Below are 25,084 nucleotides of genomic sequence, written 5' to 3'. Positions count from 1 at the left end.
TTTGTTGTGATGCAGAAAATCGCACCCTTGACACGCGCCTATAAAAGCCTCCGTCCCTCCGCTAAGCTTCCTCTTCCTTTCCTCGACATCGATCACACACTTCTTCAACATTGTACTTGCGCTGTAACAACCGACCAACTCGTACCCTATGCAAGGTGGCAGTCTGTAAGACCACTCAATACAATGAGCGCCAGGCTGCCGGGCGCGAAGACACGATCGTAGATTGATGACAAGACGATCAGTACGCCGCAAGGCGGAAATACCGTGGCGTCTTATGCAGGCGGCGACCGATGACAGTCGTGACTTTGGCCAATGGGCTGTCATCTCGCCGCTAAGGGCCAACCCAATGCTGCTACCTGTTGGTCTTACTGCATACATCTCAAACCTTTTCATCACGTTCATCCTGAGGGATGGTCTTGGAGAAGAGCATCGATCGTATTGTCGTCTCTGCCATTCTCCCATTCAGCGACGCTATACCCCTGTATGTGAGCATGCCCGTCGATCCCGCTAGCGTTTCGATTGTTGCAGGGGTGGTCAATTGACCACTTGAAGCTCGCAGCGGCGAAGAACAGCTTTTTCGCTCCTTGCGCGAGAGACATTGTATTGCACGTACGCCATATCATACTGCTACAGCACAATCCGCCTCCATACATACCTCTCTCCGCACCACAGCCACCAGCAACGACCCCTCCGCCACCACAATGGCCCTCCCAGCACCGCCGCTCCCAGGTGACGGAGCTTTCTTCATCGACTTCGAGGTTGAGATGATGGGCTGGACTCGCGGCTTGAAATATAGCATGAACGACCTCGCTCTCTTCCAACGGGCTTTGCGCCAACGCACCGATGACGGCCCTAGGGCATACCAGCACAACCAGGACTTGGCGCAGCATGGTGATGGCGTCGCCCGTGAGATGTGCAGAGCACAGTGGCGAGAGGCTGGAGACAGCAAGAGTACGTTTTACAACGCTACTACAGAGCCATCCAATGCTTCACGCACCGTTCGTCTAACAATTTGTAGGAGACTTCCACGATTTTTACGAGGGCCGCGCATCCACCGAGGAGTTCCTCTCCTACGTGGCAGACAGCCAAGAGCTGTCACTCTACATCCTTCGCGCGGGCAATGGCCCATCCACCTTCACCAACCACGAGAAGGCCGACGTGGTTGAAGCTAGCATCGGCGCCGTAGACCAAGATTGCAATGGCGCGGTTGATGTTATGAAAGAAGTCTTGCGCGGCTTCGGGATCTGCTATCCCATGACAGACGAAGAGGTGGATGAGATGGAGAGGGTGTGGGAGTTGGCCAGGAGGGCATTGGCGGAGCAGACGGCGGCGGTGTTGGAGGCGAGGAGAGCGGCGGAGGCGGAGGCGAAGGCGAAGGCGGCCTACGAGGCATGGAGACTGTGGTGCTGGCAACAGTACTGGGCGCAGGGTGGGCGCTGAGAACATCTGACGGCGGTGGGATACGGGCGGGCGCTTGGAGCATAGCTCCATCGTTCCGGCTGTACTCCCTAAGCCTGACGCATCACGGAGTTTGGGTGCTGAGCCACAGAGCCAGCAAGGAAGATACCATTTGCCTCCTTTTCTTGTGGAGAAGAGCGTCGCCTCGCGCGCTGGAAATGCATACCTCTCTTTGGCCGGCTGGTCATGTTGCGCTGACTGTGTCTCCGTGCCATTTCTCATTTCACGTCATTGTTCTAAGCTGTCTTCTTCAAATATAGCGCTTCAAGCATTGCTCGATACCATCGAGATCCATGTACCACGATACTAATGAGAGCTCTCGCCGTTCAAGGCGCTTTTGTTCGACGGGAAATCCCTCAGTCGCTCCAGTGCGTCCCAATCTCCCTCAAGTCTGCCAGTAGCGCAGGTGGATTATCGACGCCTGGGAAATGTCCGCCAAAGTCATGATCTGTCCATAGTCAGTACCTGCCACGAAGTAATCCTTGGTACGTCAAGAACTCACTCTTGTAGTAGACAAGGTTCCCAACTCTCGCCACCATCTCGGGAGGCCAAAAAGCGACGTTGTACTTGAAAGCGCTGAAAAGCAAGGGTGCGTCCGTCTTCGCCTTAGTGTAGTCGGCTGAGAAACCGGTCGCTGCGTTTTGAAAGTATATGAAGACTGAGGACACAAAAGACTTGGTAAGGTAGTACAAAGAGACTGAGCGCAGGATCTCGTTGTGCGTCACGACTGAAGGAGCCGTGCCTTGCCTCGGATCGGACCCTTATAGTCGTCAGTGGTGGGTACACTTGCGTGAATGGCAAAGTCTGCTCACAGTTGATGAACTTCTCGCCAATCCATGCAAGCTGGCCGACAGGATTGTCGTAGAGAGCAAGGCCAATTGTGTTCGGCTACCTTCAAGCGTCAGCTTATACTTCGCAATCACTGGAGTCATAGCTTACCTTCGTCGTCTGCTCCTCCAAGTAAGCACTGCCGGTGCCATACCAAGCTTCAAGTCCTGCTTGCTCGAAAGTCTCCAAAGGATCAAGGGTGATGTTCTTAACTGCGAGCTGCTCTGACGTGAGAGGCAGAAAGGGTATGAAGGCGAAGTGAGCTGCTCGAGTCGTCTTGTTGAAGTTGTTGTAAAGACTGTATGACGGAGCGCCTCCCCAATCTGTGCCAAATGTGGCGAACGTCTCGTAGCCCAGCACTTCTGTCATCAGAGTGTTGTACACTCTTGCAGTGTCGTGAACAGTCCAGTTGACTGGCGGAGCTGAGGAGAAGGCAAAGCCTGGCAACGATGGTATGACAACGTGGAAAGAGACGTCCTTGCCTGTCGATGTCTTACCGTGCGATTTCAGATCCTCGATCAGTGGGACGAATTCCAGAAAGGACCCTGGCCATCCATGATTCAGTATCAAGGGAATTGCTCCAGGTTCATTCGACGTCTCGTGGATGAAGTGAATCGTGAGGCCTTCGATCACGGCTGCATAGTGCTTGAATTCGTTCAGGCTCTCTTGTTCCTTGTTCCAGTCAAACGTGGTTAACCATTGTTCCCGCATGCCTTTCAACACGTCAAGATCAATGCCAGCGGAGTCTCCAAGGCCGGGATACTCTGGTTCCTTAGGAAGATGGGTATTCTGAACAAGATCGAGCATTCTTGGTACGCCCCTAGACAGATCGATGTGGAATGGCCGAACATGGTATTTGTCGTGCATCCGGTCCGCTCCAGGCAGTCTTTTAGACGAGACTGCGAGGATGCACGAAGCGAGCCAATGACAGATCGAAGCGCATCGAAGCATGTTGTTGAAGTTTTGATCGATTGTCCTGATCTTGTGCTCTAGGGGGCAGCTGGATGGCAAGATATGTTCTCTCTGCCGATCTGAGGTTACACAATGCTTGCTAAGCTCAGTCAGCAGTGGCTGCCGTTATGGCCACACAGTATCAGATGATGACTGATCTCCTTAGCCGACTTCCATTCTTGGCATGTGGTGTACGCCAGGTGCATACTAGCGCCTTTCACGAGCTTCGAAGATCCAGCACCAGCGCTCATGGGATGGCAAAAGCCGTGAGTCTGAGGCTGCATGTAGCAGAGGTGCGGCGTAATGTCGTTGAGTAAATCCAATATTTCGCTGAGCATTTGGGCCAGATCTTCGGGAGGATGGACTGGTGCCGCTGCCTTTGCTGTGCTCCCAGAATGACACCGTTTCGCGCTCGAAGTAATGGGCACTATGGTGAACAATGGGTCTTTGACAAGATTTCTTCGCTTTAGCCGTCTGCTCGGTCGGCAGACGTTTCCAGAGACAACCGCGTGGAGGTTCGAAGAATGAGTCTCCTTCCCAATCACCCAGTATGATTGGGACCTGCCATGGACAGGATTTGTGTTCCCAGCTGATCTGATGGCACAGCTGGTCCATGGAGGCCGCTTGGAGTGATGGCCATTCAGAACAACCTCATCTCAAAGCCTAGGCGCTCTGCCCAGGCCGTCTCGATGCGGCTCTTGATGGCTTGCCAAGCTGTGCCGTGGTATGACGGACCGGTTTCAACAAACCAGTGGCTACGACAGTATCCCTCGTTGCAGCCGTTCTCGCAGCTGTACCTTGCTAGCATGGCGTGACACAGCTCATGCAGTAAGGTTGAGGCAAACGACCTCATGGCGGCAGCGCTGTCTTCTCTAAGGTGTTCATCCAGCTGTGGCTCCAACCAGACTCGCACATGCGTACCACTGCCATTGGTAACACCGTACGAATCGTAGAACTGAAGTAAGCCCGCTTGCCACTGGACTTCGACATCGTCCAATTTGCCACAGAAGTACTCCTGGCTCATCAAGAGCCTGCCCTCCCTTAGCCACTCCAACACTGCCTCCGTACCATATCCATCTTGTGCGCCAATCTTCTCGATGCCATGTTGTAGCCAGTGTCCCAGCGCGCTGTCCGGTAGTTCGTATGTGCCAATTTCGATCGTATTCTTGACTAGCTCAGCGATAGCGAGTGGACTGTGGCGCTGCCAGCCCAGCTCAGAAGGTGAAGGAGTCGAGTGGTGCTCTGCACGGTAGAAGTGCGTCATGTTTGTGTTGTATCGTTGCGGGCGATTGGTCACAATGTTGACCGTCAAGGACGAGTTCGTTCCAAACCTCTCCTCCGTCCTTCTACCGCAGTCAGAGCTTCATGCCTTGAAGTCCTGGCGCAGTCCTGGTACGAGCTCCTCCTCTTGGCAGCACACATAAAAAGTAGCTCTTCGGTTGCTCAATTCTTCCCTTTTCTTCTGCACCAAACACCGCCTCAACAGATACCACCTCCACCACTGCCACTCAAGAACATCGGCCTCAGATCTACATCACCAAGTTCATCTCCATCGCCATCAAGGCTCTCCATGCCGCTTCGGCAGCGCAGTAAGTTCTCCCGCCGCCGCTCTCCTCAGGCCGCCTCAACTGACAGCCGCAACTGTTCGCCCCCATATCATCACAGATGTGCCAACGAAACTCGACACCTCCATCACCAATGCACCCACCTCCATCAAATGGTCTACACTCGCCAGCAAGCCACCATCACAGAGGGCACAAGTCGATCCGCCATTACCAACATGGCGCCTTCGGCGTCTCGTAAGTTGCCATCTTCCCCATCACCCGCCGCTCCACAGTTGACTGACTCGGATAAGTCAAACCGTCCACGGCTCTGCTCCTCAAGCTAGGCCTACTTAACTCCACCACTTGCAACTGAGGACTCGGTCGCGCTTGGGCGGCTCCAGGGTGAGTCAGCTTATTCCCTCCACTCATGCGAGATCGACGCTAACTTCTTGTGCAGCGTGTTTGTGGCCCGTGGCGGCCAAGAGGGAAGGCAGGAAGGGAGAGGGTGTTTGCGGTGGATGGCGAGGGTGGTCGGGCCCGTCCAACGAGAGCGGATACAAGAACACAGCATCTCACACCTGCAGAAGAACAATTATACCACTGCCGTTACGAAGACGACAACAGGACGACGACTGGAGAAGGAGCATTTCACATCAAATGACCTGTTACAGACTCGCGTTGCGATCTGAACTCGTCGTGAGTATGTAATCTGCTCCTTCTCGAGTTGTCGTCCTGTTCTCGTCTTTGTACCGGCGGTGATATAGTTGTCCTTTTTTCAAATGCGAGACGGTGTGTTCTTGTATCTGCTGACAGTATGCTTGACGGTCTTGGACGAGAAGGGGCTCTGCGAGTTGGGGACTGCCATATTTGGTGATTCAAAAAGTGCTTACAAAATGCAATCGATACTGCGTTCTCTCGATGTCCTTCATGTACACGCAATACACTGTCCAGGAGCTCGATCTGTCATCGTCAGCCCATCACATCGTTGTCCTACCATGCACAGTGTTATTCGCAAGTAGTTGCATATGCTTTCCCTGGCCAAGGAAGCTTCAGCGGCTCGACACGCCTCACCATGCTTCGTGAACAGCCTAGCGGTCGGCAGTATCAGCAAGTAACTTGTACCTTGTCTGATTCGGTGGTCATCAAGTATGCTTCCGCACTATCAACAGTCTATCCTCAATTGGCAGGAGACTTTACCTGTGATCTGCTGCTAACAGTACATCCACAAGTCTGTAAGCTGGGCGGGGCCATCTCGTGCATGAAGCGTAGATTGCTACCAACACCACAGTGCCATCCAGGAGACTAGGTATTCGGCGCTGTTAGTTGTGTACGAGGTGCTATCAGGGTCGAAGCAACACCAATTGTGTAGAGACCATATCCAGACTAGGCTGGATCGTCGAGTGGCGAGCACATCACCAAACATTCGTGCAAGACCAGTCTTGCGAAAAGCCTCTATCAGTCAATGGCAAGCCTCCTTCGCTCCACCTATAAGCTCGTAGCCACTCCTATCGCAAAGCGGCATCCCGAATATCGTGGTGCGGTCATGATGCAAGCCCCGAGGTGGCGGTATTGCTACACGGCCCAGCGAGCCGCAACCTTCAAGCCACGTGTGACATATTGCTTCCAACTTTCGACTCCAGACACTTGCCGCTTCAGGAAAAGCACTCGGCGATATTCTGGAGCTTGAGGTATCTCTCTGTGGATTAAGTCTCTGGTTGTTCGCAGAGACAAAGAGTGCCACAAAGAAAAGATCCAGTGGCGGGCCTGGCGCCGTTTCGACCACCGGCTCGTCAGATCTTGCCGTCTGGAAGGGCCTGGAGCAGTGTCGCGTGGCTAGAATGTCGTCAATAGCACGTATTATGTGCCGTCTCGACGATGGCAAGGGCGATGCAAGTCATGCAACGGTCGGCGTACATCTTCGACACCTTCCTGCGGCGTTGAGAAATCTATCCGACTATTGTAGAGGACATCAGCCACACCTTTGTCTTCGGTAGCAAAAGCAAGTCGAAGAGAACGTCGCCAGGATGAATATCAACGTGAGCACGCCACCTATGTCGAAGCACTGAAGGATGATGTATACTGATGCATTCGTTTGACAGGCTCCGATCAAAGGCGGTGCGATTCCACTTCCGTTCACGAAAGCAGCCGATCCCGAACGACGAAAAGAAGTCGACGACCACGTCAATCGCATACCATTCGCCCACCGAATCCCAGACGCCGCTCGCAATCACTTCGTGGCCGCAGTCGGCGAGTATGTCGGGACAGTGCTCTTCCTATACTTTGCGCTCGGAGGAACACAAGTCGCAAACAACATCCCGTCTTCATCTGGGATGACGGTGGCAGAGACTGGCAGCAATCCTCAACAATTGCAGTACATAGCGTTGTCGTTCGGCTTCTCGCTGGCGGTCAATGCGTGGGTCTTCTTTCGTATTTCCGGAGGACTGTTCAACCCGGCTGTTACGTTTGGAATGTGCTTGATCGGTGCTCTGCCATGGGTCAGGGGCGCTTTGCTGTTTGTTGCACAGATCCTGGGTGGCGTGACAGCTGCGGCGCTCGTCAGCTGCATGTTTCCTGGTCCGCTTACGGTTCAGACATCGCTTGGGGGAGGCACCACTATCGTACAGGGTCTTTTCATCGAGATGATCTTGACGGCTGAATTGGTCTTTACCATCTTCATGTTGGCCGCGGAGAAGCACAAGGGAACCTTCATTGCACCAGTTGGCATTGGTCTCTCGCTCTTTGTGACAGAGCTTGTTGGTGTATACTTCACAGGAGGAAGCTTGAACCCAGCGCGGTCTTTTGGACCTGCTGTTGTCAACCGCAACTTCAATGGATACCACTGGAGTAAGCATATCTTTATGCCCCTCTTGCGTCGCTCGCTAACTTCGTGCAGTATACTGGGTTGGACCAATCTTGGGCTCCATCGTCGCCGCCGGCTTCTACAAGTTTATCAAAGTCCTGGAATATGAGACAGCCAATCCTTCGCAAGATGCCGACAAAGACATCATGCGTCGGGCGGAAGAGCACGACTTCAGCCCCCCGAATACTGCAAACGGTCGCCGCTCGCACACTTACGGCGACTTTGCCGATAGCAATGAGCAGAAGTCAATTGAGTCTCTTCCGCGAGTACCAGCGGCTACCCGGACTGTGGCTGGACCAGACCGAGCTGCTGCTTCGAATCTTGCGGTTCGCGGACAGCAAGATGATGGCTTGGTGAGAAGGCTTGACCGCGGTGCGAGTTACGCAGCTTGATCGTGTGGTCGCAGCGTTTGGCGTTAGCATGGCGATATTATGTAGACGACTGGGAGGTCCATTTCCAAATGGTATGCTTCGACGAATTCTAGAGGCCACATCGATCACACTCTTCCAAGTTCGAGCTGGGTCTGTCGTGTCGCCGTCACCCTCTATCTCCATCTTACAAGACAGTGCTTGCACCAATGTTGCCGAGAGCCACTAGTCCCGGGAAAGAAGGTACCTGAAGAGCTCGAGTGCCCGCATCTCCACACTTGAACGTCGAAAGGTGTCTGCGGAGGTTCGAGCAGTATTGGCAGGGTTACACAGGCCAGGATACCCGGATTCCGAGTACCAGCCTTGCAATATGCCGAAAGTTGCCCTCGTCACAGGCGCCAACGGCATCACCGGCACAGCAATCATAGAACATCTCGTCCGAAACACGACCCCAGGAAAATGGAGTCGCATCGTGATCACCTCCCGCTCACCAGTCAAACTGCTAGTCGAAGATGCTCGCATAGAGTTCATCGCACTGGATTTTACGAACCATCATGAAGCCCTAGCGCAGGCCATGGAACAAAGCTGCAAAGATGTGACGCATGCGTACTTCTCCTCTTACATCCACAAAGACGACTTTGCCGAGCTGAATCTCGCGAACAAAGCGCTGTTCGAAAACTTTCTGCAAGCTTTAATCCTGGCCGCTCCAAACCTGCAAAATTGCACGCTTCAGACGGGAGGGAAGTATTATGGTCTCCATCTTGGCCCGGTGCCGACACCGTGTCGTGAGGAGGAGCCGAGAAGAGGGAAAGCGGACGAGAACTTCTACTTCCCACAAGAGGACTTCCTGGCCGAGAAACAGAAGGGGGAAAGGTCAGAAGTGGCATTGGAATGTCATCCGACCAGAAGCTGTTATCGGGCATACCAGCAAGCCGAATGGTATGAATTCAGCATTAAGTTGTGCGCTGTACTTCATGATCTGTAAAGAGCTAGGCGAAGTCACCAGAATGCCAACGAACCAGCTGTACTGGAATGGGACGGAGACAAATAGTGATGCTCCTCTGCTTGCAAAGTTCACTGTATGGGCTTCGACCAGTCCAGAGTGCGCCAACCAGGCCTTCAACTTTGTGAACGGCGATCACTTCACCTGGGGATATATGTGGCCTCGGCTGGCCGAGTATATGGGCGCAGCAACATCATCCGACCAGAACTTTGATAAGCCCATTCCGCCACAAGGCGAAGTGCAGCAGGAGTTCAGTCTAGCAGAATGGGCGAAAGACAAGCGGGCGGTGTGGGATCAGATCTGCGAAAACGCTGGCATGCCAGAAGTCAAGTCGACCTTCGACGCTGGCACTTGGGCATTCCAAGACCGGGTGTTCATGCGCACGTGGTACCCAAGCCTGAGTATGAACAAGGCCAAGAAGTTCGGCTGGACAGGCTTCGTCGACTCGTATGACTCGATTACTGGCGCATTCGAGAAATTCAGAGAGTTGAAGCAGATTCCTTGAGCCACTATGAGGTCGTGATTGGATCAAGCACCCGGTACGTCAATTGCGTCATCGAGGTATGCCAACTCAGGGAGCAGCGCGTTGCTGGCGTGGAAAGCGGAACATACACAATCTATGAGCTGCAGCTTCGAAGGAGTTGCTACCAAGCGGGCTGAGTTGGCTGAAGAGATTGGAACAATTCTTGAGGAACTCGTCGATGGCGGAGTTCGGAACCTGGTAAGCACTAGCCTCTGACCGGTTTTCTTCACAGCCAGCGACGGTCCAAAGTACCACTGCAGCATGGTGCAGACTGCAGAATGCGAGGAAGTTGAAGCGTGCCCTGTCTTCTCTCGGCTTCTGGAGTTCCGACTCAATCAAAGTCTTGACATCCCACGCTTCCTGCGCTGCTTCTTGTGCGAATTTGCTTACTGTCCAGGCTCCCACTTTCTGATGGATGTGAGCGTCCACTGTCTTGGGCTGATCTGCTCGGTACGAGATATGATGCAAATTCTCTAGAGGCGCGCAAAGTCGTAGCTTGCTCAGCCGATACAGAAGCATACTGCTCATGAGCGTGTCTCGATGCTTCGCAAACGCGCCAATCTCTATCGCTTGCTGCACGGCTTGCGACCAAGTCTCGAGAGCCTGCAGCAGTCTCGCTCGATCCGTGTGCAGATCGTACATTCCTCGAGACCAGAAGCCGGTACTGCCAGTTATGACATTTCCGTTTGTAGGCTGTGTGTTTGCGAGGAGACCCGTGGCCACATTCGGCTCAGTAACAGCTAAGCACTCGCCAGTCAGCCTTGGGAACAATTCCGGATCCTGCGAGAATCTCCAGACACACTCTTGTAGACCAAACAGCGCAAGTTCGTACCCGACAGGACCGAGAGTCGGCTTTGCTTCCTGCCGCTCAAAGAAGATCCGCACGAGGTCAGAGAATGGCATCTGCAAAGTCTTAGCATCCTCGGTGCGGTATGCCTGAAGTTGATCTTCTGGAGCCAGATTGTCAGCGTTCAGCCATAATCTATCCGGTCTTGGAAAGGTCAGCTTGACTTCCTCCGAGGTCATGATTGGTCTTGTCGAAAGTAGAACACTCGTGTAGATATCCGTCCTGAAGATACCGAAAGCGATTCGCCGCCGAGTCTCGAAGACCTGATATCGTGCAAGCTCTTCCTCTGGGCTCGATGATGAAAGTCGGACGAGGTTATTCGGGATGGGCTCACGCATGAAGTCCATGCGGCGCAGTTGTGCTATTGTGATGGCAGCCAAATGCTGAAATTTGGTCAGTGGAGACCGAGGATATGATTCTCGCAGAACATACCTGTGCATAAGAGAAGCCTTGATGTTGCCCAAAGTACATCGATGCTACTTGGGTCAGGAGCCGAGCTTGCGCCAGCCATACCATCTCGTCATCCGTGCCTTCCAGATCGTAAAGACTGGCCGCTAGCAGTCGACGTAAGCGTTTATGCATCAATGTTCCGTATTGCCGTTGGAGTGCATGACCAAACATAGCACCGATTGAGGTCACTGTCAGAAATAGCACGGGGTGGTGATTGTCGGGATCAAGCTGCTCATAGTTGAGGAGAGGCCAAAGCACGTTGAACTTGCCCAGATAGATCTCAACTAGCTCATATAAGGTTCGTCTTGAGGCGGCGGAAGAGTGCTCTTTGATCACCCCAAATATGTCTGCCAGTTGAAGCGAGATAGACTCCCAGTAACGCCTGCGAGTGTTCCTGTCATCCGGGGTATAGGCCGAAGCTGCAGCATACGCAACTAGATTCTCGACGACATTTGCAAGTGGCGTAAGAGAATCTTGGAAGCTACTGGTGGCTGCGAAGGAAGAAGCAGGCGATGTCTCTACGGCTGGCCCAGTGCCGTTCGTAGTATCAACAGCTACCGGCAGATGCTGCTTTCTGTGGCCATTGCCATGTCTGCTAGATCGTCCCGTCTGGGGAATGAAGTTCTTCTCGTGCAACCAAGGCCAAGCGGTGTTGTCGACATCTCCAGTAGGACTTAGGACTTGCTCGTTCTTCACATCTTCCATCTCCAATGCCATCTCCATGGATTCTCTAGGAGTGGGTTGCGGTGGAGAGAACGGGTTGCCATTACCAGGCGTTGAGCCCACAGAGACATCCCGACCATATTCCTCGAGCATGACGTTCTCGCCTGTATTCGAAGCCTTGTAAGGCCTCGTGGCGTGACTGATGCGGCCTGTTTTGAGAGGATATTTGCATCCCTTACGAGCACCAACACATGCTCGGCAAGGGTCTTGGCCATCGCATTTGATCCGAGCAGCTCGACACGCTTCGCAGGCCGTATGTGTTCTCGCTCTGCCAGCGGTAGATGCGGAGCAATGGCCGTTGCTCACGTGGCGATTCAAGATGTCCCGGCGTGCGAACACAACGCCGCAAGTCTGACATGCGTGAGATGCGGGTGAAGAAGCGTGGTTGTGGGCATGCCGAGTGAGTGACGTGCGGGTCTTGTAGACCTTGTCACAGTCGATGCATTTGAACATGCCAGCCTGTCGGGATATGTGGTGTGAAAGGCATGGCGAACGTGTTGGCCACGCGCGAGAGGTGCAGCGGAGGAAGCTTGCGAGCAACCTTATTCTGTAAGGGGTTGCCAAGGCGGCAGGCCATAAGGAATTATCCGTGCTGTTGTGGGTCCACTTAGCCCTTCTCGAAGAGAGGGCAGAGTGGACCCACGGAAGCACGGATAAGGATTGTACTTAAGCGAGAACGACCCCATGTCTGTTCTGCTCAGAATCATCGTCTTCCTGATTCATCTTCATCTTCATCCCCATCTTCTGTGAAAAAGCGCGTGGTACATTGGCTTGCCACCGTGACCCTTACCTCCCATGGTAGTCACTCGTCCGTCCCAGTACCTTAGCACTCTCATCTTCTCACATTAACTACGATGATATGCTGTTCCCACTCCGCGAAAAACTCCATCAAGCATCGATCGGCCATTTCTGGATCCGATACCTTGTGCTCATGTACTGCTGACTGCCATCTGTTCAGCTCGATGATTGATCTAATATTGACCAATGCCTTCTGCGCACAGCGCTCCACCGCCAGCGAGATCTTGTGGAAAGCCCATCCATGGCCAGTCGCTCCCATTGCGCTCATCTTTCTGCAGGGAGACTCTTTTCCGCAACTCCGATCGTAGCCGTGCAGGAAGAGCCAACCATGCACCATCTCGTGCAGCAGGGTCTCCACGATCTCCCACCAAGTATGGCACTTGCTCGAGTTGAGCTTGATGATGATGCGGCCATTTACTGGCGTTTGGCATAAGCCCTTGACGATCTGGCTGCCAACGCTGAGCTGAGGATCCCAAGCGAAGTCGCAGCGAGCGGAGATGGACTTGCGGAAGACCAACGTGTCGAGTTCTTGGAGGAGGGCCTGCATGGTGGCTAGGCTTGGAGGAGATGGGAGAACGTCCTTGCTGAGGGCGCCGTTTGGCAAGATGGCGAAGATGCGTTCGAGGCAGAGGTTGTGCTTGGCTGTCCTTGCTGGTGACCAATTTGGCTGGTTGATGCGGTCTACCAGTCCGCCGACTGCTTCTGCTTGGTAGGTGCAGTCGTGCTTTGATGCTGTTGCTGCCATTGCGAGAGATTTGTAGACTTTTGCGGTATGTGATCGATATTATGGGAGTTGCATCGACTTTGGATGGGCGAAGAACGCTATTCTCACCTAGGGGGCTTTCACGTCTCAGAAATCGGATAATTCGGGGGTAAACAAACGGCTGCTACAGTCCACTTCGCCGCAATTCACAGCTATTCCTCCTAAATCAAAGCCATACTACCCTACTGCAAGCCACATATCATCAGACGCACACCACACACACCATGGCATCCCTCTTCTCCAAGCTCAAGAACCCATTCCCATCAGCTCGCCATTCCGCAATGCCTCCAATAGGCCTCTACTCGCAAGACGCCCTCGCGCTCGTCAAGCGCCACCTAGCCTGGCTCAACACGCCAACATCACAATGGTCACCAAAGCGCACACAAGCGCTCTCAGCATACAAAGCCTGGATCCAGCAGCACCAGGTCGTCAACGACCTCCTCCGCGTCCCAAGCGCCATGTCAATGTGCCACCTGATCCGCATCCTCGACGATCTGGTCTTCGACAGCACCATCCTGCACTACTTCCAGTTTGGCTGGCGTGAGCTCAACAATGGCAGAAGCGGCCAGACAATTGCGCTGTATAGCGTCCGCATGGCATTGATCGAAATGGATCCGACATTGTTGGGCCAAGGTCGTCTTCTGAATAGTGTGGTGAGCACACTCTTGCATGAGATGTGTCATGCTTATCTTTTCCTCTTCTCATGCCAAGGCGTGTTCTGTGGTCGGCGGTCGTGCCTGGAGGGTAGCAGGCGTTACAACAAGGAGATTGGGAGGACGGGACATGGGGCGGCGTGGGAGCAGCTCGCGTGGGCGGTTGAGGACTTTGGGAATGGGCTGAAAGTGTTGAGAGTGGATTTGACTGTTGCGTATGCGGTGTCGTTTGAAGATGAGAAGCTGAAGGCGCAAGAGCAGGCCGTGGGACTATGATATTGGCTGCAGCATGGAGTAAGACTTTGGAGGGTTGAGGCTAGATCAATCGAATGGAAGCGTGAGAGCGCTGCTGTTGCTCCTGTGAATCTTGGCAGCAAAATAGCCTCGTTACCTTGAAACCTCCAGTCCTGTCGTAGGTGAAAACTGCACGGACATAGCACATAACGCTTCACTAGGCTTGTCGCCTCAGAGTAAAAGTCATGTCTGCCCATCTCAACTGTCCTTTCTCCCCTCCAACTAGGACTTACCACAACGAATCATGGGCAAACGCAAAGCAACCCGCAAACCAGAAAAGATGCCATCCCGCAAGCTGCCAACCGCTTTCAACTGTCTTATTTGCCTTGCCGAAGGCACTGTGTCCGTCAAGATAAATAGAAAGAAGGAGACCGGAAAAGCCACTTGCTGGAAGTACAAAGAGTCGTTCGTGTCCAAAGCGAATGAGCTGGAAGGTCCGGTAGATGTGTGTGCGTATTGGCAGGATGATCGCGAGAAGAATGAGCAAACTTGATTACTTTGAGGGAAAGTCGAAGAAGTTGATCGGAGTCTGGTTCGAGCTTTCGTGGGTGAATAGCTCGTATGTTCGTTGCGATCACATGAGTTTGTCGAAGGTACCAGAGCACATGACTCAAGGAACTCAGTCACTTACAGACAGTCGCAACCCCTGTTTGACAACTGTCTTATTGCGAGATGGCGCTATTCATTCATGTATATAGTCACACATTCACTTCAGATAGATTCAAGGAATCAAGTGATCTTTGCTCAACAGAATCTGAATCTCTGTTGGCATTCACCCCAACATCTGCATTGCGTACTTAAGTTCCGATCTCTCTCCCTTCTACGTTCCTGCACCACTTCCCCCAGCAACCGCCAACGCCAACAACCCCGACACCACTGCCATCACCGCACTGTCGTAAAACCTCGAGACCCACGTCCCGATCCCTATCATGGGCAAACGCAAGACCACCACCCGCAAGCCGGCCAAGAAGGCCAAGGTCTCGCAGCCCAAGACCTTCGACTGCATCTTCTGCCGCGGAGACGGCACTGTCACCATCACTCTCGACAAGAAGGAGATGCTCGGCAACTTGAAGTGTCGAGTGTGCGGAAAGAACTTCCAGAGCAACTTGACGGCGCTGGATGAGGCGGTTGATGTGTATGCGTACTGGAATGACGATGTTGAGGAGAGGAAGGAAGCTGGAGCGTTGGATTAGGGAAAGGAGAGGAGAGCGCGTTGAGCATCTTGAGCGTTACCGAGCATGGGATGGCTCTTACACATGGAGGAGGCAGGTTAGTGTCTCAGAAGCGTTTCGAGTGACGGCGGCGCTCGAGCGCGAAGCGACAATAGCGCTTCGTGACATGATGCAACGCATGGTAGCTGCCTATTAGGCAGATCTACTGGAACGAGACTCACCTTCGTATACTGCTTCTATTCTCAGCAGTGTCATATTGTCGTCAGGCACCCGCGTGACTAAGTCAACATGTGAAGGCCATATGGTCGTTCCAGGTGAAGTCCATAGCATAAGAAGCCCTCCAGATTCCCATAGCAAACTCACCAAGACACCAATTTCACACCATAGCACGACGAAGATCCACCATCAACAACGAATACCATGGATCCAGACGTTCAGTTCGTCGTCGCAGCCATCGCTCAATACTGCATCAGCAGGCCTCCGCAAAGCGTGGAGCATTGGATCCTTCTGGGGCAAATGGCCATCCAAGACAATGGCGATAACCAGGTCATGGCCCTGACCTTAGGCCACTTCCGTGGCACGTTGACGCAGGCGGTATGATAATTCCATGTTCGTTCATTCTTTCGCGAGCTGTGGGGCTGATCCGGAAAGAGGAGCTGCAGCAATTCGGGACTCTTTTGCGGTATTGTCAAGCGCGGGCGCTTGAGGCGATGCGTCAAGGTAAGCGTCAGTTTTCGATCAGTGGTACAGGACGACGCGATCACATTGCAATGGTCGATAGCATGGTGTATGTCGTGGTGGTGTTGATGGAGGAAGGAAGAAAGGAGGAGGGGCTGTGGTGGCGAAACACCGGCGATCGATGACGTGAAAGTCGGCATTCGAAGCAGATCGCCTCCCGCATCAACCATTACATCTACAACAACAACGACTAGCCGACTCTCCAACGTTTTCGCACGTCTAACTATCGACCACCAAACTGAAGCCCACTACCCAAGTAATCTTCCTCTTCGGCGGACTCCTCAGCGCCTTCACCATGATGAACATCGTCCAACGCCTGATGAGGCCATTCAGCTCCTCGACAATGCATCTCACACCAGAACAAGCAGCACAGGTCTCGACCATCCCAGAAGGCGCACAGAAAGCAACGATCGCAGCGGGATGCTTCTGGGGCGTGGAGCACATGTACAGACACGACTTCGGAGGAAAGGGACTTCTTGATGCGCGAGTGGGATACATTGGAGGCGACACAAAGGACCCAAGCTACCGCGCAGTATGCTCAGGCAGGACAGGACGTAAGTCATATCGAGCTTCTAGTCAGTCTGTTCATTATACTGACTCCGTGAAACAGATGCAGAAGCAACCCAAATCATCTTCGACCCCACCCAGCTCTCGTACCGCACCCTAATCGAATACTTCTACAAAATGCACGACCCCACCACCTCCAACCGTCAAGGCCCCGACACAGGCTCGCAATATCGGTCGGGGATCTTCTACCACAACGACGAGCAAAAGAGCATCGCCGAGGAAGTGACAAAGAAGGCCAACGAACAATGGTGGAAGAATGGAATAGTTACTGAAATACTTCCGGCTGCTGAGTGGTGGGACGCGGAGAAGTACCATCAGTTGTACTTGCAGAATAACCCCGGCGGCTATGAGTGTCCTAGCCATTATTTGAGGAAGTTCCCGGATTTGCAGTAGCGGTCTTTGAGGGACAGCCAGGGGAGGGGAGGTTGCAGTGCTTGAAGAGGTCTGAGATAATGAATTAGCGAGTGGACAGACAGCGACAACTGAAAGATAGGAAGAGCATACATACCCATCAGCCCGTAGATGCAGAAACAGAGGATGACTCCATTCACGACCAGTACTGATTTCCAGTTCTTGTCGTAGACGAAGAAGATCGCGCCAACGAGCTTCTCTTTGAAGTGGGCCCACGTCATGTTGAGGGAGTGCTGATGATGGTTAGAGGATGAACAGCTGATTTGGGCAGTCCTAGGAATGACAAGGTGATGTTCTCCTGGTAGTGTCAACTTTGAAAGGCATTTGTGCTAATTCTGCTACTCTAGTCACTGCCGCAAAAGCGCATCCGGTCAAGAATACTGCTGCGAAGCAGTATTCACCTCGAACATTGCCAGGGAGCCTCACTATGGAAGGGTGAACGGCCGTTCGATCTCTCCAGGACTCTCTTCCGGTTATTCTCGATTCTTAAGCGCCATTTGGGTAGATAGTGTTCCGCCAAAGCTACAAGACAATGATCCTCAAGCATCATGATATGGAGTTTCATGAGTTCCAGCCTTTTCGAGGGTCAAGAATTCTGCGGATCGAGTCACAAGCCCTCGAATCCTGCTGGTAAATTGTCAAGAGCTCATCAGGATTGCTGCGCTTCCTCTTCATTTGTCGAACCATACGATCTTTATCCTGGGCGCTGAAGCGCATCTCGAAATGTTCCCAGTCCGACGCCGAGATCGATGGATTGCAACGGCACTCACCCACTACGCTCGTGAGAACGCCCAGCTCAGCGTCAAGTCGCAGATGACTCCTCGCCGCGACTTTGACCTCACTCGCCAAATGAAACCATGCGGCACCGTGCCCTGTCTTGCCCTCGTTCCTGCAGGCATGGTGGCCTTCATGCTTGTGGCATCTGTACAGATCAATGAAGGCGTGGCAGCACTCGTGCAACAAGGTTGAGAGTAGATCGTCTTGCCAAGTTCTATCAAATGTAAAGTCCGGCTCGGGATCCATGACAATCAGTATCTGTTGGTTGGAAACCCTCTGCGTGTAGCCGTCCGTGCCTGGTCCGGATGTGAGCGCATCTCCCCTAGCCCTCAAGCCTTCGCGCCATAGGAAATGCATGTTTTGCAGCTTTCCAAGGAAGAACAGGTGGTTGAAGATCTCGATTGCTTGCATAATTGGCGCAACACCTGCTTCAGGACCTTTCCAGCTGGAAAACCATGACGGCCAGGCGGCGAGAGCCATCGACTGATCCTTTGTGCATTGCGGGCCAGTAAAAGAGGCGATAGCAGTGGCAGTGACCTCAAGCACATGATGCTCAAACAATCTCCACCCCTGTCCGCTTCGAAGCCATCGGGCATGTCGATGCTGTGGCTGTTGCTGTACGACGTTTCGGTGTTTCACCTCTTTCGCCAGCGATTCGACGTTGCACAAGTCTTGTCGCTCCTTGGTAAGATCTACCTGGGCTCCGGCGTTGGCTGCTTTGATATTGGCTTGAGCCTGTATGTAGTTCCATGCTGCCTGAAGGACTGCGATGTCGTCCTCGTTGAAGTAGTGGATCATGCGTGCTACTTCGTAGATCTCCGTGAGTAACGTTGTTCGGGATCCTGGGAAGTGTCATCGGCCCAGAGGATCTCTGCGAGCCGCCTGAATTGCCAGCGGAGTGGCTCTTGAGTCGGCTGATACGTGGGTGCTCGGTGTGCGGTCAAAAACCGAAGGTTGGATCTTGGCGCCAGCGCCATGATGAGTCCGAGATATCGGAGAAGAACAGAGCTCGGAGTGTAAAGCTGAGAAACACGAAGTATGGTGCCAGCACCAGGGAGACGGACAGAAGGGAACGATATGGTCTGGAAAGCACAGGAGGACGGCGGGAGGTTATATGCAAGAAGTCGAAAGATTATGTCTGGTACATGTCTGAGCCAGACAGGCACATGTCTCTACGTGCAAGCCCTGCTCAGTGCTTGCCAGCTTGAATAGAGAGTGTGTTCAGCCTCGTCATGGTAGCCAAGGTGGAGGCGATGGTGGCTCAAGAGACAATCTTTCCACATTCTTACTTGGAGGACGGCTGATGAGTATGAGTTCCTCCGTCGAGGAGTAGTAGAGACACTGAGGCGTTCACAGGTGTGAAGGTTGGACTCAAGCTTTGATCGATGAGGCCGTGGATCTCGGACCGTGGTAAGTCTACCTGTCTCAATATTGACATTAGCGGCGCGATGTTCATCGATGACGTCCTCGACAAAGAAACGACCTCCGTTAACCCCCTATCTAAAGTACGCAGCAGAGAAAAAGCAACCACAAAAGAGAACGCACAACAAGAGCAAAAGCAACGATTCGTCCCACCCCTACTCCTCATCCGTATCACCATCCTCAAACTCGCATCCCTCCTCTCCCAAAAACTTCGTCTGCACCCACACAACTCCATCCACACCAGCAGGATCCATCACGTCCATATATCCCATCTTGATGACACCCTGTCCCACCTCGCCATACCATTCAGCGTACATTGCCAGCACCAAGAGCACGCCGCGAAACAGCTCAATTGCCTCCTTGCTGCCCGCGATCACCTCGATCCGCCGAATCTTCTCCACACGGCGCAGCTGTCCCATCCATGACGAGAATTGATCCGCCGCCAGGATGGGACAGTCGAGGTAGGTCAACTCCAGCTTGAGGACAAGGAGATGGAAGTAAAGGCCGAAGGCCTCTTGGCGGATCTGGCGGTTGGTGATGAGGAGAGGAGGGATGTCGGGGCGGCGGGGGGCGTCGAGGTGGGTGGTGGTGGCGGCTAGAAGGCGGTCAGCATGATTGGTATGGTAAGTTGCGGATTGTGGAGTTGCCTTACGCGAGAGGGCGAAGTGGTAGATGCGATTGCGGAGCTCTGGTGGGAGGCTGAGGAGGGAAGCGCGGGCGTTGGTGGCGGCCATGGCGGTGGGGGTGGTGTTGATCTAAGTGGAATCAATACGGCATAAGATATGGATAGCACGAAGCGGCGGATACCTTGGTGATGGATGAGAAGAGCGAAGAAGAGAAGCGGCAGCCAACTGGATGGTGGTGTTGGCGGTGTTGGTGTAGTGTGATCAAGGTGAAGCGCTTGCAATGGCAATTTACACCTGAAGCTATCGATCAGCTTTCAAGCTTGGCGAATCGATCGGCTAGTCTAGTGCAAACATCCATGCACCACAAACGCCGGACAAGTGAGCCCAGTCCGCCCGAAACTGCGCTTTCGCAGCATCACATTCGCACATTTCATGACTCCTCATTCTCTACTAATGTTCCACCCATCTGTCTACTAAGACTATGCTTTGACAGGTCTCTCACTTCTTCAGTCTGAACACTCTCTTCCCACTCAACTTCGCAGCCTCCTTCGACACCACCTCGGAGTCCTTAGTCTTCTGCGCAGCAGTGAATTGTTTCCACGTCTCGCCAGCAGCACCCAGCTTGTTACCGGCTGTGCCATGCTCCTTTGCAATTTGGACCTCGGGCAAGGCCTTTTTCGTCTTCAGGGATGGCTTGGCACCAGCTGTCGGTCCTGGGGCCGCAACTGGTGAGGTGAGATGCTTGGCCTGCTCCTCGCATATGCTCGCATGAGTCTTGGCAGGGATGCCAGTGATCGAATGAGGGTTGGTAGACGACATGGTGGTGACGGAACTCTTGCGAGAGAAGATGCTCGCCGCTTGACTGGTCGTGGTCGTAGATGTGCTTTGGTTCCTGGTGTGCGCCACGATGGGCCGAGCATCGAGAATGCGAGCAGTAGTCTACTTGGTCGCAGTCTTTGCAGTTGAAGTGGGTTGACGCCGTTGCGTAGTGACCTTCGGAGTGGACTGGATGTTGTAGCTCGTGGTCTCTGATTGCTTTGCCTGAGCAGCTCCAGCTTGCCAAAAAGACGATGAATCAGGGAGTGGCATCTTCGCGAGTTCTGCGGCGTATGTAGTGAGTTCCTCTCGGATAGCTTCGTTCTCCTCATCTTCGTAATATGTGTCTTCGAAATCCGCGTCGCCGAAGTCGAGATCTTCCTCTTCGGTAGCAGCGCCGCGGTAGATCCAGCCAGCCTGCTCTTCCTCCATGGCTCCTCGGCGGTACTTCCACAGGGCCAAGGTAGTGCATCCGTCTTCGCAGCTGCAGTGCTCCTTGCCTTGAATGGCGTGGCCAACGACGTGAGGAGCCAGTCGAGCCAGTCCAGGCTGGCGTATACCGAGAAGCTGCTGGTAGTACTTGTGCTTCTGGGTGTTGCGGATCTCGATGCCTTCCCAGACAAATGGGCTGCATACCTTGATATCGTTCTCGATAGCATGGCCAATGACAATGCGTCCCTCGAGCATGGCACGTAAGTTCTGCTCGACTTCCCCAACTGGCACGGCGCCATTCTCAATCTGGATGTCCTCCCAGTACACACCGAGACGTCTCCATCGTGCAGAGAGGGTCTTGGTGTGGCCATGAAGCTCTGGGTACCACACGAATACATCGTAGATCACCTCTCCATCCTTATTGATGACTGTTAATCTGCCGATGCGATGGACTTGCTTGTCACGGCCGGCGATCTTGACTCGCTGGAACTCGATGTCGAGTGCGAGGTACTTGGTGAGGAGGTGCCAGAATAGAACTGGTTGCTTAGCTCGACTACGAGCGAAGAAGTGTAGGCGAGGGTTCAAGGTAGGCTTCCCATTCTTGTCGAGGATGATGTACTCCTCGGAGGCAGTCTCGACACCGCGAGCAGTGGGACGCTTGCTCGCCATGCCGGTAAGAAGCTGGGCGGCTGTTAGTTGTGGACCGAGTCGATGATCAAGAGAAGACTTACGGGGTGTTAGTCAGGTGGGTAAGAGATCTGGTAGACGGTGTGAAATCTTTGAGTTGAAGATGCCACTGCGGGATGATGTTTAGGTCGGTCGCGAAGTTGCGTTGGTGCTCCGCTGTTGGAAGTGGTATGATGAAAATGAAGTTATGGTCAGGAAGGAAGACCGATATATACCGTGCAAGAAATGTATCTAGGAGTCAATAAGCGAAGGTGCTCGGACTTCACACTCGAAGTATATTTGGTGAACGATCTGTCCATCATTGAGGCGATGGCCTTCCTGGCCATGTCGAATGACCGATCGGGTCCACTCATCGAGCGTTCACCTCGCCTGGGTCAAGCGAGGATCGACCCTGTAGGTATCGTGCCGATGGGCGTCACTGATACAGTCTGTCCTTATGCTGCGTGATGGAGAGCATGTTTGCTGGTATCGATGTCTCTCTGTTCGAGTCGCGAACACACAGGCGCCGCCGAGGCTGCAGACAAAGCGACTTCTTAAGCCGCAAAGGTCTCGATACATTGAAGCCTGTGGCACTATGCACAAAGACATCTGGTCGTTCGAGCGCCGGACCTCGTGTTAGACAACCTAGAGCTGAGGTTAGCATTATGCAAAATATGTCTTCTGTTCGTGGGGAGCACAAAAGCTGGTATTGTGCCAATCTTCTGCCCATACCTATGCTGGAGCCCCTCCCAGCCACACTATCCTCGCATCTCGCCCATTGGTATCGTCTGATGGTGTACAAGAAACGGCGTCTAAGTTCAGGTCGTCAGTGGCCTCATGACATGTCCTTTCAGAAGTGCGAAAGCCTCTGCACTCCTCGTCAGCATGGGCATACGAAACACATGCCACAGTATCGGCTCTGCGAATAGGCCTCGAGTTCCCTGACGCAAGCTCGACCTATCGCAGGATGATAGAGCACAGAGAGCAGGCGATATCACGGAGTAAGTAGAAAGTAGTCAATAGTAGTCCCATGCAAAGGTTGTTCAATTCATAACGTACATAAGCAGGCAGCCCGTGCCTTTCCCAGACCAACGCCGTTCACAGAACCATGCCTTGAAAATTACGCCAATGTCCCGAATGCCGTCCATTCAGGATGATGCGTCAAATGTATCGCAACGTGCTATCATTGCATGTCGTCTCCCTTCTTCCACCATAATGTTCTCCAATCTCAGCCGCTTAGTTGCGCTTGCGAAAGACGGTCTTGGCAGGTGCTCGCGCGAAGTTATCGACAGCCCCATTCTTGTCCTTCGTGACAGCGACCTGGGACCAGGACTTTCCGCTCGCTTCTACTGCAGTAGTAGTAGTGAGTGGGTCGACCTTCTTCTCCTTGACGACAGTAGACTCGGTGGTGAAACCCTTTCGAGCGTGGACAATCGGGTCGGCCTTCTTCTGCTTGATCGAGGTAGTTCCCATGGTGATGTTCTTGCGAGCGTGGATGTTCGGGTCCAGCGGGTATGCGATCTTGATAGCGGCATTCCTCTTCGCAGCGCTCATAGCTACTGCCGGTAGCTGATTGACCCGACTGGGCGAGGGCACTCGCATTGCAGCGACGGAAGAGATGTGAGCGGAATTGGTGGAGATCGTGGATGGCGCAGTGGAGTGTAGCGATCTGGCCAGCGACGAGGTCTTCGAGTGTCCGCAGTCCTTCTCAGAGGTGCCATCGGAGGTAGTGCTGTCTGGAGGCATGAGGCTGTCCTTGCGGGCAATCGAAATTGGGGATGGTGCCGCAGCCGAGGTGTCGAACTCCTTCGTGGCGGGTTGTTTGCTTCCCGCTGCAACTGCTGGTGTCTTGCGATGAGCGTCGTCCTTCTTGAATCCTTTCCAAGCCATAGCAGCCTGGGAAAGTGGCTTTGATGGCTAGCTTCACGATACGCTTTAGCAGCGGCAGCCGAGTCTGCCTGCTCTTGAGCGACCCTGAAAGCGCGGGGCAGCCTCTTTGGAGGTGGAGTACCATTGGAGTAGTCTGGGCCATTGAGCAGCTCGTCGAGAATGTCGTCCTGGGATCTTGGTGGCTCCAACCAGAAGTCCCAGCCTGCCTGCTCGCGTTCGATCTCGGCTTCGCGGAGACGATACAGCTCCATAGTTGCTTGAGCATCTTCGACAGAGGAGTGCTCCCTGCCTTGAATGCTCTTTCCGACCATGGCCTTGTAGAGGTTCTTCAGGCCCGGCTGATTGTTGCCGAGACGTGCGCCATAGTACGCATGGTTCTGGGTGTCGCGGAAGCTCCAAGCGCAGTCGAGGATGTCGTCGATGCCACTGGCTTTGATAGCATCGATATCGTTGTGAATCGAATGACCCACAATGATGTTGCCGTCGATGATCTTGCGGAGGTCTTCTTTGGCCTCTGCGATTGGGATCGCGCCGAACTGAGGCTTGATGTCCCTGTAGGTGACGCCAAGGTGGAGGCTCTGCGGTGGTAGCTTCATGAGCCTGCCTTCTTCCTCCGGAAAGTACACGAACACGTCATAGATCGTCTTGCCGTCGTAGTTGACGATCGAGATGCGTCCGATGACAGATGCGGAAGTGCCGCTTTCTTCGTCGTCCATGGTCTGGAACTCGGCGTCCATGGCCATGATACGAGTGATGAAATGCATCTGCGGAATGAGCTGGGTAGCACGACCGCGCATGAACGCTTCTGCATGAGGGTGCATCACAGGGCGTCCGGCGCTGTCGCGGATGATGTAGCTGGAAGACGCGGTCTGAACATCTCTGCGGTCAGACATGTTGTGTGCTGGAAAGGCTTGTTGAGGTACGAGTTGTGTCCGAGTGAGTTTTTTGACGAGTTCGAGTGTTGCGGTGGTAAGATTGGCAAGTCTGTTGTGGTCAGGTTGTTGGCAAGATCTGCTCTGAAGGAACAAGACTCGAGTTATATAGAATGCTGGAAGTGTTATTTACGAATGAATGGAATAGTGCGCATGGTGCAATGTGTTGTCCGCATGGCGACGATTGGTGAATGCTTTTCACTGTTCCTCGAAGAGGAGGTGAATGGTTTTGCCCATGACACAGCCATGCCAGAACAAGACATTCACCTCTACCGTCACCAGACGGAGAGTCACGCGACCGTCGAAAGTACTCTCCATAATGCCAGGACGATTTCTAATGACTTCAGGAGACCGGTTGGGATGAAGAACATGAGCAGAAATGTTGTGACGAAGAGTTTCGACAAACGCGAGTGTCTGAGACAGGACGCATGTTGTCTGAGCGCGGTCTTCTCTTGCAGGCGCCTGCTTCAAGTCGTTGCATTGGATTGAGACAGCCTATCTTGTCTATTGCCAGCCTGTGCGAGAGCCCACGGCGTGAAGTTCAAAGCCACCTGAGCAAGCGGCAGGCAAAG

At 53.5% G+C, this 25,084-nt stretch overlaps 17 protein-coding genes across 17 annotated transcripts; 8 read left to right on the top strand and 9 right to left on the bottom strand.

Moving 5' to 3' along the window:
• Nucleotides 1–701: 701 nt before the first annotated feature.
• On the top strand, nucleotides 702–1,440 carry CLAFUR5_04159 (uncharacterized protein; the record flags this gene model as incomplete). Its single annotated transcript, XM_047903307.1, has 2 exons — nucleotides 702–951; nucleotides 1,019–1,440. 2 exons carry the CDS (start codon nucleotides 702–704, stop codon nucleotides 1,438–1,440), a joined length of 672 nt encoding a protein of 223 aa, XP_047760530.1.
• A 374-nt stretch (nucleotides 1,441–1,814) lies between these two features.
• On the bottom strand, nucleotides 1,815–3,237 carry CLAFUR5_04158 (Putative epoxide hydrolase; the record flags this gene model as incomplete). Its single annotated transcript, XM_047903306.1, has 4 exons — nucleotides 1,815–1,906; nucleotides 1,961–2,218; nucleotides 2,271–2,346; nucleotides 2,398–3,237. The coding sequence occupies 4 exons, from the start codon at nucleotides 3,235–3,237 to the stop codon at nucleotides 1,815–1,817; spliced, it is 1,266 nt and encodes a 421-aa protein (XP_047760529.1).
• A 640-nt stretch (nucleotides 3,238–3,877) lies between these two features.
• Nucleotides 3,878–4,501, bottom strand: CLAFUR5_04157 (uncharacterized protein; the record flags this gene model as incomplete). Its single annotated transcript, XM_047903305.1, has 1 exon — nucleotides 3,878–4,501. One exon carries the CDS (start codon nucleotides 4,499–4,501, stop codon nucleotides 3,878–3,880), a length of 624 nt encoding a protein of 207 aa, XP_047760524.1.
• Nucleotides 4,502–4,535: 34 nt separating this feature from the next.
• On the top strand, nucleotides 4,536–5,154 carry CLAFUR5_04156 (uncharacterized protein; the record flags this gene model as incomplete). The annotated part of the gene is made up of 4 exons (XM_047903304.1): nucleotides 4,536–4,629; nucleotides 4,724–4,826; nucleotides 4,882–5,036; nucleotides 5,093–5,154. The coding sequence occupies 4 exons, from the start codon at nucleotides 4,536–4,538 to the stop codon at nucleotides 5,152–5,154; spliced, it is 414 nt and encodes a 137-aa protein (XP_047760523.1).
• A 1,651-nt stretch (nucleotides 5,155–6,805) lies between these two features.
• Nucleotides 6,806–8,033, top strand: CLAFUR5_04155 (Aquaporin-1; the record flags this gene model as incomplete). Its single annotated transcript, XM_047903303.1, has 3 exons — nucleotides 6,806–6,817; nucleotides 6,881–7,625; nucleotides 7,675–8,033. The coding sequence occupies 3 exons, from the start codon at nucleotides 6,806–6,808 to the stop codon at nucleotides 8,031–8,033; spliced, it is 1,116 nt and encodes a 371-aa protein (XP_047760522.1).
• A 346-nt stretch (nucleotides 8,034–8,379) lies between these two features.
• Nucleotides 8,380–9,517, top strand: CLAFUR5_04154 (Short chain dehydrogenase gsfE; the record flags this gene model as incomplete). The annotated part of the gene is made up of 2 exons (XM_047903302.1): nucleotides 8,380–8,889; nucleotides 8,942–9,517. The coding sequence occupies 2 exons, from the start codon at nucleotides 8,380–8,382 to the stop codon at nucleotides 9,515–9,517; spliced, it is 1,086 nt and encodes a 361-aa protein (XP_047760521.1).
• Nucleotides 9,518–9,583: 66 nt separating this feature from the next.
• CLAFUR5_04153 (uncharacterized protein) lies at nucleotides 9,584–12,008 on the bottom strand (the record flags this gene model as incomplete). Its single annotated transcript, XM_047903301.1, has 2 exons — nucleotides 9,584–10,765; nucleotides 10,815–12,008. 2 exons carry the CDS (start codon nucleotides 12,006–12,008, stop codon nucleotides 9,584–9,586), a joined length of 2,376 nt encoding a protein of 791 aa, XP_047760528.1.
• Nucleotides 12,009–12,387: 379 nt separating this feature from the next.
• CLAFUR5_04152 (uncharacterized protein) lies at nucleotides 12,388–13,098 on the bottom strand (the record flags this gene model as incomplete). Its single annotated transcript, XM_047903300.1, has 1 exon — nucleotides 12,388–13,098. One exon carries the CDS (start codon nucleotides 13,096–13,098, stop codon nucleotides 12,388–12,390), a length of 711 nt encoding a protein of 236 aa, XP_047760527.1.
• A 242-nt stretch (nucleotides 13,099–13,340) lies between these two features.
• Nucleotides 13,341–14,045, top strand: CLAFUR5_04151 (uncharacterized protein; the record flags this gene model as incomplete). The annotated part of the gene is made up of 1 exon (XM_047903299.1): nucleotides 13,341–14,045. The coding sequence occupies one exon, from the start codon at nucleotides 13,341–13,343 to the stop codon at nucleotides 14,043–14,045; it is 705 nt and encodes a 234-aa protein (XP_047760526.1).
• Nucleotides 14,046–14,307: 262 nt separating this feature from the next.
• Nucleotides 14,308–15,256, top strand: CLAFUR5_04150 (Transcription elongation factor 1; the record flags this gene model as incomplete). The annotated part of the gene is made up of 2 exons (XM_047903298.1): nucleotides 14,308–14,508; nucleotides 15,035–15,256. The coding sequence occupies 2 exons, from the start codon at nucleotides 14,308–14,310 to the stop codon at nucleotides 15,254–15,256; spliced, it is 423 nt and encodes a 140-aa protein (XP_047760525.1).
• A 399-nt stretch (nucleotides 15,257–15,655) lies between these two features.
• On the top strand, nucleotides 15,656–15,835 carry CLAFUR5_04149 (uncharacterized protein; the record flags this gene model as incomplete). Its single annotated transcript, XM_047903297.1, has 1 exon — nucleotides 15,656–15,835. The coding sequence occupies one exon, from the start codon at nucleotides 15,656–15,658 to the stop codon at nucleotides 15,833–15,835; it is 180 nt and encodes a 59-aa protein (XP_047761233.1).
• Nucleotides 15,836–16,268: 433 nt separating this feature from the next.
• CLAFUR5_04148 (putative peptide methionine sulfoxide reductase) lies at nucleotides 16,269–16,933 on the top strand (the record flags this gene model as incomplete). The annotated part of the gene is made up of 2 exons (XM_047903296.1): nucleotides 16,269–16,527; nucleotides 16,584–16,933. The coding sequence occupies 2 exons, from the start codon at nucleotides 16,269–16,271 to the stop codon at nucleotides 16,931–16,933; spliced, it is 609 nt and encodes a 202-aa protein (XP_047761234.1).
• Nucleotides 16,934–17,512: 579 nt separating this feature from the next.
• Nucleotides 17,513–18,526, bottom strand: CLAFUR5_04147 (uncharacterized protein; the record flags this gene model as incomplete). The annotated part of the gene is made up of 1 exon (XM_047903295.1): nucleotides 17,513–18,526. One exon carries the CDS (start codon nucleotides 18,524–18,526, stop codon nucleotides 17,513–17,515), a length of 1,014 nt encoding a protein of 337 aa, XP_047761239.1.
• A 779-nt stretch (nucleotides 18,527–19,305) lies between these two features.
• On the bottom strand, nucleotides 19,306–19,884 carry CLAFUR5_04146 (uncharacterized protein; the record flags this gene model as incomplete). The annotated part of the gene is made up of 2 exons (XM_047903294.1): nucleotides 19,306–19,745; nucleotides 19,803–19,884. The coding sequence occupies 2 exons, from the start codon at nucleotides 19,882–19,884 to the stop codon at nucleotides 19,306–19,308; spliced, it is 522 nt and encodes a 173-aa protein (XP_047761240.1).
• A 390-nt stretch (nucleotides 19,885–20,274) lies between these two features.
• Nucleotides 20,275–20,595, bottom strand: CLAFUR5_04145 (uncharacterized protein; the record flags this gene model as incomplete). The annotated part of the gene is made up of 1 exon (XM_047903293.1): nucleotides 20,275–20,595. One exon carries the CDS (start codon nucleotides 20,593–20,595, stop codon nucleotides 20,275–20,277), a length of 321 nt encoding a protein of 106 aa, XP_047761241.1.
• A 120-nt stretch (nucleotides 20,596–20,715) lies between these two features.
• CLAFUR5_04144 (RNA exonuclease 4) lies at nucleotides 20,716–21,693 on the bottom strand (the record flags this gene model as incomplete). The annotated part of the gene is made up of 1 exon (XM_047903292.1): nucleotides 20,716–21,693. One exon carries the CDS (start codon nucleotides 21,691–21,693, stop codon nucleotides 20,716–20,718), a length of 978 nt encoding a protein of 325 aa, XP_047761242.1.
• A 1,233-nt stretch (nucleotides 21,694–22,926) lies between these two features.
• On the bottom strand, nucleotides 22,927–24,473 carry CLAFUR5_04143 (RNA exonuclease 4; the record flags this gene model as incomplete). Its single annotated transcript, XM_047903291.1, has 2 exons — nucleotides 22,927–23,567; nucleotides 23,618–24,473. 2 exons carry the CDS (start codon nucleotides 24,471–24,473, stop codon nucleotides 22,927–22,929), a joined length of 1,497 nt encoding a protein of 498 aa, XP_047761235.1.
• Nucleotides 24,474–25,084: the final 611 nt, after the last annotated feature.

This window comes from Fulvia fulva, chromosome 4 (genome assembly GCF_020509005.1).
Source record: "Fulvia fulva chromosome 4, complete sequence".
NCBI lineage: Eukaryota > Fungi > Ascomycota > Dothideomycetes > Mycosphaerellales > Mycosphaerellaceae > Fulvia > Fulvia fulva.
This window is presented reverse-complemented; position numbering and strand designations above follow the sequence as displayed.